General features: G+C 35.5%; 1 protein-coding gene across 1 annotated transcript in view; it reads right to left on the reverse strand.

Annotated features, from left to right (window-relative positions):
- Positions 1-2,108: 2,108 nt before the first annotated feature.
- The window catches only part of tst (superkiller complex helicase subunit twister), a 34,819-nt gene continuing 23,557 nt past the window's right edge, over positions 2,109-13,370 (reverse strand). Inside the window, exons 16-20 of the mRNA XM_085947951.1 lie at positions 11,520-11,959; positions 5,804-5,985; positions 5,350-5,611; positions 3,397-3,549; positions 2,109-2,381 (exon numbers count right to left, since the gene is read on the reverse strand). Coding sequence (XP_085804077.1) covers positions 2,235-2,381; positions 3,397-3,549; positions 5,350-5,611; positions 5,804-5,985; positions 11,520-11,959 — 1,184 coding nt within the window. The 3' untranslated portion in view covers positions 2,109-2,234. The remainder of the gene's footprint in view (positions 2,382-3,396; positions 3,550-5,349; positions 5,612-5,803; positions 5,986-11,519; positions 11,960-13,370) is intronic.

The raw sequence follows: 13,370 nt of genomic DNA on the forward strand, positions 1-13,370 counted from the left end.
CAGTAAGAAAATGTATGGGTAAACACGTATTATCCTGCAGTTGGCAAGATTTCACCCATGAATCAAACAAGTTTGGAAGCTTCTGAATTTTCATGTGACAGTAAATTTTTTCGATCTGAGCCTGCGCAGTAGAACGATAGTGGCGTGGCGAACCTGCCGGCAAAAAAACGAATTTTCAGGTTGACCGATTTTCAGTGGCTGTCAAATAGTATGAAATAGTACCATAAAATGACAACATCGCGTCTCGCTCACAGCACTTTTACGTGTAAACAGTTATTGTCATGATAGTTTAAAATAAGCACTATTGCCGCCAGTAAATCCATGCATGTGTATAGGCGCTATAAATCTGTTGTAGGTTGATTTGAAACAATCCCATGTCATTGTATGGGCAAAATCTAATCTAAGGCAACATTCTGGAATATCAATTTCTTGACCTTCAATAATAGTGGCACATACCTACTTGTAAATACATATTCAGTGACATGTATCTGGTAAATGCATGCCCTACAGCGGACATTAATGCAATTGACTAATCAGTTACTACGATTTTAGGTACCTACCTGACAACCATCTCTCACCCATTCCATTAACCAGTGTGAAATGCTGTTGTTGTCGTGCTGTAAATCGAACACGCAATCACGTACTATGATTTGATTGATTGGTTTTTCATAATAGAAAGTGTCTAAACTATGTGTATTCCGTGTAACAAAAATTTGAAGTTATCCCGCCACCGGTTAGTAATTGAGATAATTATTAATACTTTGACGACTGCCAAACGATAAACAATTTAAAAAGTGCTTTAGAGAATTGTAAAAACACTAGTTAATTTCGTCGCAATCAGATAGGACATACAAAGCTTAATCGGTAGGGCGCATGTTTGAATCCCGGTGGGTGTCATTTTTTTCAAAAAGATTTTTTCTAGTGGTATATTATATTTCTCTGAGGTGTTTTCAAATTGTGCATGTTTAACCCTTAACACTCGAGTGCCGCCATATCGGCGGCATTAGAAGTTTCCCGTATTACTCGAGTGCCGCCGTAGCGGCGGCACCGCCTATCAAGTCATTTTTTGTAATATTTTCAGAAATTTTTATAATGCGATTTCAATCAAGTTAGAATGAATAATAATAGGTTATTACATTTATCTGAGAAAGAAGTCGGCAAAAGAATACTGCGTGCCTAATTTCAACATAGTATTTTTATCGGAATCTTCTCTTTTTTTATTCGTAGGTCGTCGCTTGCAAGCAATGTTTTTTTGTCACATAAATTTTATTTATTGAACGTTCCCAGACTAGAGTGAAGTGTTTGTCACGCATGATTTTGAAGTGTGTTTATATTTTTTATTGGTTCTCGCTTGCGCAGGGGCGTCTCGTATAGTTTACAGTTTTATATTTGAATACTGTTTTTGATGACAATACTTACTAGTATATTATGCCGATTCGGAACCTATATAATGTGAAATACTCTAATGAGTCAAATGAAAATTATTACGTATCGATTTATTATTTTTTCAGAAATCTTTTGATAATGTGTACCGCACTGGGAATGAGTTGTTATGAGCCCGAAACTAATTTAGGAAATTTACGAGACAGCCGCTTATATTACAAGTGTATTTGAAGGCAATTCATTTGTATCATATTTACAGTCATAATGGACGATTTACACTTTATAGCCAGTTCTCTACATACCGCTATTTCATTACGATTCTGTGATAAGCCAGGATTACATATTGGAGATTGCTTTGTGAAATACCACACAATGAAGAATTATAAATAAACTAAAAATAAGTACAGTATATTCATTATAAATTTATTTTACAGAATAAAAAAAAAAAAATTTTTTTTACATTTTTTTCACCAATTAAATGTTTTATATTGAAATTATGCTTTGTGCGGGAAAAAGTCTCGAGTGGGTGGTATGTACCTATAAAAAAAATTTCGAGTGGAAAAGGTTAATAAAGAATCTTACATTCTTAAATCTTGTGAATCATCAGGTGAATAAAGAAAATAATTTATTACAATGTTTATTGTTTATTGGTTTTGTTTACATAAAAAATGTAAAATTGATGGCAGTGGGATATGGATAATATATTTAAAATTAAAACAATACAATCATAATTCAAAATATATTAATTTAATACATCAGTAAAAAAATCGCACATAATTAGTTTCTAAAAATAGAAAAATATAGTAGGTAATAATATTTTATAAATGCAGGAAAAAGATGGCTAATACCATTTATGCATCGGTAAACACGTCACCTTGCGTGTAAAGACTAGCAAAGAACACAATGTCCCTTTTTATAGACCCTGAAACTTCCTCCATTTTGGACTGTAACAGAGGGTCGCCAATTATTTTTGCAGCATCTCTTACATTAGTCAGTACCTAAAAAATAATAATTTGTAATTTCCAATACAATGCTCAATTATTATTATTACTACATACAAAACTGTTAGTGACAATATGATTCAAATGAAGTCTTCAAGCTACATTGGTGAATAGGTGGAAATGCATTGTATTAATTAAAACTACTAGAGGGACATTTGTCAAATAATTAGTTTTTTGATCAGTTACTTAGTACAATGTCCCTCTAAAGCAGACGAAACTGTCCGAAAAAGACTGTCCGAAATATTAAAAAAAAACATGAAATTAGTACTACATATATTGTGTTTTATTTTAATTAATACAATTCATTTACACCATGAAATGACAGTTGTCACCATAAAAGAAATAATGATAGCATAGGGGGTCTCATTATCTGAGCATTCGGGGGCTCACCCCGCAGTTACGAATTTGCAAAAAAACTATAAAAACACATAAAAACACAAGCGCAATAGCGCTCAATTATCAACTGTCACTTTCAATCTTTCAATCCCACACTCCTACGCTATTTCTGTCTTGCTTACGTGTCTTTTTCTTTTCTAAACGTGTCTCAATTGAACCCACTTATAATTTAATTTTGGTCCGTTTTAAGCGGATTTTTCGGTATCAATTACCCTGGGATAACGAGGACCCCTATATAGCAATAATTAATAGCAACTGTGGTATAACTATTAATGTCACCATGTAAATTTTACATTGACAGAAACAAAATAAACAGTGCATAGTAGGCGGTGACGTTCATCACTGACAACTGGATTTCTTCATTTTTACTTTAAACTTAAAAATACTTTATTTTTTAAAAATAGGAAACGATAAACCGTTTTTTACTCCATTACCGTAGCTTTTGCCAACTCTCACGGAGGCCCTAACATGTCTTGTGGAGCCCCACAGTGCACAGGTTGGGATCGCTGTCCTAGATTAACAGTATCCGTGGGAAACCATAAAAGTATAGATGCAAATGTCTCACAGTATGTCCTCTTATGTATTCTATTTGATTTAAAAAAAAAATGTTTAATACCTCATGAAGTTGTTGTATATTTCTCACAATGATGCCTTCATGTACATCGGTTAAGTCAGCAATTTCTGCAAATGGCTTTCCCTTTGCCCAATCGTAAACTACTTGGACCAGTCCAAAGTTAAGTCTCTCCAAGCATGGGTCATCAGCACCGACCTATTAGAAAAGGAGTTATTACATGGTTAATTAATAATACTGAAATTATTTTAAATAAGTTTTTTTGTATTACAATATTATATTTTGAAGACTTATGGCACTTTCCACCAGAGCATTGGAGCAGGAGCACGGAGCAGTGGAGCAATGGGGCTTTACCCAGAGCAGGAGTGGAGCCGGAGCACCGAAAATTTCTAGTGCTCCACTGCTCCGGATGTTTTTTATTATTATTAAATTTTCATCCTAAGGCCCTCCTCCCACGGCTCAACTGAAATCTGACGGAACTGGTTTGTGAAAGAACTCATAAACTGGCCAATGTGATGCTTCGCACACGGCGCTACTGAAACTCACTTGAAATAATAATCACATAACCTCAAACTGTCAAACTGGACCATCAGCTGTTTTGTACAAAAACTGACAACACGCACGCTGCTGCATTTACTCGCATACAATTAGGTTATTTCAATTTTGCTTAATTTGTACTTTTGACGTCTTGGGTTGTTAATGGTTTTTATAGCATGACGCTTGTTACGCAGTGCTACCAATTTTGGTAAGAAAATATGATTTTTCACCGAATCTATTGAAATTGGTACCACTGTTTTACGGTGACTGGAAACTTGAGAGACCGCGTGACTAGCATGTCGCGTCTCTTCGCTACCGTTTCGAAACTGAGAGATTCCAGTCTGGCCGTTAGCGAGCCGCCATTGAAATACATTAGCTAGATACTGGTTGGAATTTTAGTTTCAGTTCCATCGGATTTCAGTTGCTCCATTGGAGGAGGGCATAAAATCAAATGAAAATATTATATTTGACACTTTGCAACACTGGAATTATTTGAAATACGGCAACACTGCAGAGTGATAAATAACCTCACTTTTTTTGACGGAAGAGGCAAATAATGAAAAACGATTTGCTGTCGGTTATTTTGTTAAATGGAATTAATAATGAAAATGACGATTATTTTAATACTCCTTATTTTTAAATTTTTTCAACATCTGTATACATATTGCGGAGCAACTCAAAAAAGGGTCTGCTCCAACCCTCTGCTTTCAACAGTCTGATCTGAGTTTAGATAACGGACATTTCCATCCTAATGATGGAAGTACATGACAAATAATGTTTTTTTTCAACCCTCTGCTTTCAACAGTCTGATCTGAGTTTAGATAACGGACATTTCCATCCTAATGATGGAAGTACATGACAAATAATGTTTTTTTTGGAAAACAGTAACCATAGACTGATCAGTTATGCCATCTTTTTCTTTGCTGATTATAGTATGAAGGTTTAAAAACTATAGCATGTCTGTAAAGTAATGGTATATGAAAAAACTGTTTGTTCTGAAATCAAAATTATAGTACAATTTACTGTTTAACATTTGTCCTGGCATATTCTTCAATATATTGTCATTTGTAAACACATTTATTGTTTTGTCCCCAAAAATGTGGCTTGCTTTAAATATGCTGCAATATGTCATAGACAAATGACATGTATTCAACGCTGGCTGAGTAATGTTCAGACCGATCCAGGGGTTGATCCAATGTAGCAAAATTCTCAGACGTCGGAATGATGGATCTCGGACGACTGATACAAATGTGAAGGCTGTCTCACTGGGCCGTCATTTCGGATGACAGATTTGGAAGACCCTTAACCCTTTCAACATTCGAAAATGTAATGTTAAACTTTTTTAAAATTTTAATATAATTTATGTTTGTATCAGCAATTTGTGTCCGTATTATTCTGTTTACCTTAAATAGTGTTTAGTGGCATTCTATGCATCTCGGTCAAAGATAAAAAAAAACTAACCATATATTTCTTTTCTACCATGGAGAGATCATTATCAACAGCCTGAATAGCTTTGATGCTCTCCTGCAGAGAAGCATCGATGACTTGCTCTGAGTTCGTGTGCGCCTGGAACACTAGACAACTAAGCAGTGCCGCTATCTTCGCCGGCTCAAGATCCGTGAAGATATTCCTGAAGACGAGCTCTGTGATAATCAGCTCGTTTGTCTTCATCTCGCAAGCAACGCGCCCTTTCATGGCTACGCAGTTTTGATCGTCTATGTATCTGGAAATTGGAGATACAAAATATTTTGATTATATATATGATTTGAATTACATTGGCATTGGTTTGTTTGATGATAAAACCATTGAGCAAGTGTTGGACAGTCAGTGGTCATACATTTTATAACTAAGACGGTTGTAGATTAGTCATCTAGTCAGTTTTTCTGAATTAATATCTGTAAAGAACAAAACAAACCTCAGTTCTTTCAAAACCTTAAGCCTCTGCTGGTAATCAGGATAGAGAGCCATCGCCTCATACGATAAGATCTTTTTCAAATTGTTGTACTTCCTCAGCAGTTGTTTCTGCTCGAACACCTTCTCGAACTCCTCCGCAAAGTTGGCAATATTCGTAGAAGTACGCAGGACTTTTAGCCTCGCCTGAAATAAGAGTTTTCAAAATATTTTAATGTTAATATATTGATTACAATTGAAATTCAAAGTTTCAACGGAGGTGACTATTTTTTTTTTATTTATTCCGGTTATGTAAATATTTTTCCATCAGATGCATATTCATAAAATATTAAATCCAGCTGCGATAGATAGTTAAGTACAATTTAACCGGAGGTCGATTGAAAAATCGTTTATATTCTGTTTATATCAGCCGTTATTTTTAATATTGTATGACAAACTTTATAGGTACATGATTTTTTATAATTTCAATGACGTCACGCACATATTATTTCGCTATTTGCCTTTTATAATAGTTAACTAATATGTTTGCAAAAAGAAAATATTCTATTTGCAGTTCTAAATGTGCATTACGATTATCTAAAAATGGAAATTACCGACGTTGAAACTAACAGCCTGAGTTGGTAGTGTTAAGTACCTACGCACGTTCTTGCTTGATCGTTTCGCTCAATCGAACATGTTGACTTGCAAGCGTGGTCATTGTTGCGTCCACACGCTCGAGCAGCTCGACACAAGACGCTTGGTCAAAGCGCACATATTGAGTCATGCTCAAGCGAATTTCTGTCGAGCATCGAGCAAGAATTACGGCCCTTGAATCTTTTTCGCATCGAGCCGTTTGGTCAATATCGAACAAAAAAGCATAACGCGAGATGGTACACACGTTGAGATATGTTCGAATGAGCGTAAAACCATTGAGCAAAAACGTGTATGGGTACATAGCATTAGATTTCATATAAGCAATTACATTGCATCAGAAGTAAAACTCATTACTCAAGTATAATAATAAATTGTGTTGGGATAAATCAATTTTTACGTTGACATCCCTAAAATATGGCAACAACAAAAGGTTGCGCTGACGCACAAGTCACTCAGCGTGAGCATCACTTCATACGACAAATTCCCTAATGACACGATCTTAGCTCTGTTGGCTTGAATTGTCACAATCTTCCTCATATCGTTCATTTTATATTATACTAGCTGACCCGGCGAACTTCGTACCGCCTCGGAATCAATAATCTTGTGTTAACTTATTAGCTGAATTAAAATACTCAAAATGAATTAAGTTCAATAAATGTGCAAAAATCAAATCAAAATGAAATAGATTACATAGTTTTGGTTGGTTCAGATTTCGAAGCATGATAACTACCAAGTCAATCTTCAGTTGTAAATTGTGCGGTGGCAAGCCAGGCAGATCCAATAAGTTTAAAAATTCAGTTGGATAGTTGGTTGCTTCGTCTTCGTTTATTACACAGTATTGTTATACACGTATTGTACAACAGCATTGCACCAACGATTTGATTTTGAATTGTGAGGTTTAAGTGATCCACATCTTTGTTCTTTGCCGCAAAAATTGCTCGTTCACTCAATCAATTGTGATTTTTGTGGTTAGCAATGACGTTCGGGAACACTTTGTTGATGAGGTCATCCTTCGCTGAGACGAAATTTCAAAAATTCAACGGAAACGAAATCAATCTGTTCGATTCGTCGACAGGAACACGGCAGTTACCGATAGTCAGCAATTGCTTTTCGGCAGATGGATCGTTTAGCAATGCAACTCGAAGTTTCTTCACATAGCGCCACAGAGTCTATGATTTGAGGCAAGCGTTCATTTCATTGGCAGCGGTCGATCTTGGAATGACTGGTAGTGTTTGGCGGAAATTGCCAGATAGTAGAATCATTGCGCCACCAAAACATCTTGAGTAATTGCGCAGATCTTTCATAGTTCGATTGAGTGCTGCCAATGCGCATTTGTGCGCGATTGTGCATTCATCCCAGGTGATGTTTTTACTTGCTACCAAAACTTTGGCCATTGCTGAGTGTTTCGCATTACTGCTTGTCGGTGTTTCAGTCGTTTGAAGGTTTAACGGCAATTTCAACGCTGAATGAGCCGTTCGGCATCCTTCTAACAACGTGGCCGCTATTCCACAAGAAGCAACTGCTACAGAAATTTCGGATCTCGCACGAACAGTGGCCAAAATCAATGACATGAGAAATGTCTTCCCAGTTCCACCAGGCGCATCGAGGAAAAATAAACCACCATTTCCATCATCAATTGCCTTCATTAACGTATCGTACACTTCCTTCTGTTGGGGGTTCAACATTGGTACATTCGATCGAACCTATAGGTTCAATGCATCTCGATCATATTCACGTTCACGTTCCAATTCTCGATTAAAAGCGTCATTCATTCCACGATGTGGCGTTGGCATTCCTAACTTGACTAACAAACTGCCGCACATGAGATAACACATGTCTTCGATCAAAAGCAAAGCCTGGTTATGTATCTCCTCACTCACTTCGAGATCGGGATTCTCTGAACCGACACGAATTCGATGTAAAATGTCTTCTGACATGTCATCCTTGTACTTTTTCCACAGTTCAGGTGGATTTGATGGGAAGCATGTCGAAATAATGATAGCAAATAATGTGCGTATCTGACTTGGAGATGCAGAAACAATTGCTACAGCGATTTTCATGTCCCAATGAATATCGTTTTCAAGCAAATTGAGCTGTTGACATGCAGCACGAAATGTTGGACACACTACACCATTGACAGTTCGAAGTGATTCAAATTATGTCGGCCCACGAACATTTACCATCAACAACCGCAAGTAGAAGCATTCGTCATACTTCGGATGAACTGTGTAAATGCGACCAAGAGCATCATTAGAATGCACATCCGGATGATCAGGAACCGCATCGCCTTGCTTACGACGTTGAAATTTCTTCTTACTGAAATAATTTACTGAATTGCAATACTCATGTATCAGAGATGGCGGTGTATACGGATTTTTTTTGTGATTTTCTTATTACGAACAAAAAAAAAATTCATGGAAATCAGTCAATCAGTTCTATATCATCAATAGACATCATCAAAAAAGCCGTTCCATACGAAATCTATAAGAAAATGAATGTTCTTCATAATTTCTTTTTCCGTGAATTTTTCCGATGTTTTAATAATTATTCTGCTATTCAGGGCAGAGACAAATCCAACAAATTAAAGATCATAAAAATCGGTCAAGCCGTTTTTGAGTTATAAAATAAATGGTGTAATTAACCCGACTTTGTTTTATATAGATAGATAGATTAGATCTTCTAGCTCGCGGCATTGTAAATAACACTGGAAAATAATCACACAATTCAAAATTACATAATGAAGCAATTATCGATACGCGAAATTTCATAACCTCAGAAAGTGAACATTTTAGAAGGCAACTTATCGTTTGAAAATCACGATCAAGATCGCTATTTGTCTATAACAAAGTCTTTCGGTATTATCTGAGGCTCAACTGAATCAACTGTCAAAAACGCAATGTTCATACTTTCTTTTGTTTGTTTGTTTCTTGTTTATTGTTTCTGTCATGTATCAGAGATGGCGTTGTATACGGATTTAAATTTTTTGTGATTTTCTTTTGTTTTCGTATGCGCGAGATCCATCGTTTAAATCCATTGATATCAGTCAAAAGCCGTTCGATACAAAATGTATGAAAAATTAATTTTATTCATAATTTTCTTTTCCGTGATTTTTTCCGATGTTTTAATAGTTATTCTGCTATTCGGAGCTGAGACAAATTTAACAAATTAATGATCGTAAAAATCGGTCCAGCCGTTCTCGAGTTATAAATGGTGTAACTTTCTTTTATATCTATAGATTTAACTTAGGATCTATTTTTGGATGAAGGATCACATTGGGAATATAAAATGAACGGCGGGCCGCAAGTAAAATGCTATTTTTAGATGTATAATATTTATTATCATGAAAAAGGGATTTCAACATAAAAAATAAATGAAACAGCCAACAATTCAATGAGAAGAATGAAACTGTTTTACATTTTTTTAAATTTCAGTTGGTGTTAATTTTGTAGTTGAGATTCATAAAACTGCTTGTAAAATGTTCATTGGTGATGCTTGATCATAAAGAACTTTTGATTGATATTCATAATTGAAAATGTTTATTTACATAATATCTTGGTTGATCCAAAAATAACCAACATATTTCGAGCAGAATCTTTAAGTTAATTGAATTTGTCCGAATTAAGAGTGTTGTAAAATTTGCAGATTTCTTTTTGACGGTGCAATTCATGTATATTTTCTGTTTTAAATGCCAAATGTATACAATTTTACGCTCTATGTCCTGGTAAAACGCACAAAGGCATAGGATATAATGGCGAGATTATCTGAGCACTTGTTTTATTGAGTTAATGCTTTCTGTCAGTATACCCTCGATATATTCATTGACATGTTTTCTTTTTCAAGTAAATAGGTAACGTTTTTTAGTCATCTTAACACGATTGAAGAATTAATACCCCCGTCGCCATCACGAAACAAATTGACCTGTTCACAGCTCGACTTTCGCTCTCCGATTGCCAGCGAGTCCAAAATTTCATCGCACCTATAGTTGAAAATTATTTGCCATTTCACTGAAGTATGCTCTTAAGCGTGTTTCAGTTGATTGTCAGGAACGTCTTAAAAATAATTAATATTCTATGTGTCTATTCTACATTCAGTTGAATTCTGCTTCAGTCATACCCATTCAAATAGCAACCACGATGATTACCTCCAGAAGTTCCATTCTGGCTTTCGTATTTATTAATACCACTAAAATTAGCACATGTACGTGCACTTCCAGGCGTATGTTACATTTAGAAAGACCCTTAGTTGAAATATATTTATTTTATTTTTCTCAAATTTGAATTACACTTTCAATTACGTTATAATGGAAAAGATTATATTTATCAATGAAAAATGCATAGTATGCTAATCAGAGTATAACCTCAATCTGATAACAAATTATTATCTCTATGTTGGGTTTATATATTAAAACATTTGTTCACAAACATTTTGGGGTAAAAAGCTTGTGGCAAAGCTCATTACACTATGACAGTTTTAAAGATTTCAGTAAAAATCTACTTACTAAAATTCAATTGTTTTTACTGGCTTCCATATACTGATTTTTTATATTCTATTCTGGTTGAGGCTCCTATAACCATGTTCAGTGGTTCGAAGGGGGCCACATTGCCACGGTTGAAACACTGCTTTAAATAATATTGTACGCAGTTAAATATAATCTCGTTGTGGGAACATAATTTTAAGTGGGGTATGTAACAGCACGCAGATGATATATTTTTTGTTGTCAGTAAATACAATTGCTAGAATACGATTGCAGCGCATCTATTCTATACACAAGACTGCTATCGGCCGCTATCGAGGGTAGTTTTCCATATTTTTGTATCGAAGTATTATAATTTTTACAATAAGTTTGTTGTAATTGTTACAATAAGTGCTATGTTTCAACAGCACCTTTCTTGGCTGTGCTACATTTTAGAGTGATATAGACAGTTTTGAGTATTTAGATGGCTAACTTACTGTAATAATAATTATAATACTTCAATATAAACATATGATAAACTACCCTCGAAAACCGCCAATAGCAGTCTTGTGTATAGAATAGATGCGCTGGTACTTAAAAGAGACATCTTTGATTTATAAGAATTCATATATACCTGCAAAACATCACACCTTCGTATCGAATCCAAAATCTCCCCAGTGTTAATCTTCAAGCCGGCCTTCAAATTGACCAACTCTATCTGTTTCTGTCTAGCGTGGATGCTGAAAGACAACTCGGCCATCTTAGTGAGCGTCTGCTTGCAAGTGTTGCCGGGCGGGTCCATCCTGAAGCGAGGCAGTTGTCTCTGTTCGTAGTCTTGCAACACCAGTTGAGTGTTTGTATTGATCATAAAGGTTGTTATGCCGATAATATTCTTTGCGCCGATGCAGATAACGGAGTGTTTGAGTGTCGCTATGTCTGATCCGACCTTTTCCACGCCGCTAGCCAGCCCCATTAACGAGTACCACGTCTCAAGGTTCTCTGTCGACGAAGGCGGGATGTAGTCCAGATCTTCTCGGTCGAGGACTAATACTTTGTACGGGGTCATGCGAGGACCTGCAAAATAGTATGACATGGTTGTCAATTAGTTGTGAAACGATCCATACTTCAGTCCTGACAAATAATGCATATTTGTCATGCTTTGATATTAGTTAATGAACTTCTAATGACTAACTTCTAATAGAGTCTGTATTCTATAAGCTGGCGTTCACGTCACGTCATTCGCGGATGGAGAGCATTATGCCATCACGGTCAAAAGTTTTCGATGGGAGAGAATGAGATGGAATGCAGTACTGAATGCTGAAGCGGGGGGGAAACCGCACGCCAGTTTATAGAAGACAGACTCTAGTTATTATAGCTTGTTGTAGATACAACTGTCAGAATAAATTGTGGTTGCATAAATAATTATGAATTTCAAGAATACGTGAACGTGTATTATCAAAGTTCAATAAAAAAAAAAGCATTGAAAAACTTTTTATTACCAATTGAAGATGTCATAAAAACAAAACTGGTCATGGGGTGATATAAAAAATATTGAAATAGTACTAAACTCAAAGATGTTGAAGAAATTTCGAAAGGTGTGAAAGTTAAGTTTATTATCGGTCGAGACAGTTGGTCTAATTTTTGGCGGATAATCGATAACCGATGTCCCAAAACCAATTGGATCTATGAAATCACCAAGTTCGGTAGATGTACATGGCAGTAAAGAACTAGGGACCGAGAAGAGAGGAAGGAGTTAGGAGAAGCCTTCATCCAGCAGTGGATCGACCACGGCTGATAATGATTTTAGATCAATATATTACCGCAACTCAACTTTCTCATACGTTTTCTCTCTGTCTCCCTCTCTCTCATACGTGTATGTTCTGTCTCACTGTTTTTGTTCTGGTTTTTCATACTCTCATTAATTTGTCTATAAGCTGCTGCATCAGTCTGGCCAATTCTTCGTAGAATCTCCTGACTTTGCTGAGCATGCAATTGCTAAACTCATTCATTTATCAAATCACGATGCTTAGTTGATGGTTCTTCCTCGTCATCATTCTATTTTTTGATTGAATGTGTATGTTGTCTAAGGTTACAGAAGGTTACAGCACTCTATACCTATTACAATTACCCTTAAACCTCTTGGATAGCATACTAATCTAAGCGTTACTTTATTGAATTTTAATATTTTTACTTCGATTTATCTACTTCCGAAATCTCTTCAATTTGAATGTTCTTATAGAAATTATTTAAATTAGATATATCATTTTCAAAATCGTGTTTCTTATCCGACACTATAATAATTTCTTTATAGTTTTCGGTCAATCTGTGAAAAATTAATTATAATGCCGTTTAATACTTTCTATATACTCAATATGCTATTTTCACGTGTAAGTATCTGTCGAACTATTATGTGAGTATCATTTATTTTCTTTCACGACCTGATTGAACTAACAATTCCTTTATTCCTTTTAATATCTATCAAATT

Source organism: Rhyacophila brunnea, unplaced genomic scaffold (assembly GCF_057557595.1).
Source record: "Rhyacophila brunnea isolate RB1 unplaced genomic scaffold, BYU_Rbru_1.0 scaffold_20, whole genome shotgun sequence".
In the NCBI taxonomy this organism is placed as follows: domain Eukaryota; kingdom Metazoa; phylum Arthropoda; class Insecta; order Trichoptera; family Rhyacophilidae; genus Rhyacophila; species Rhyacophila brunnea.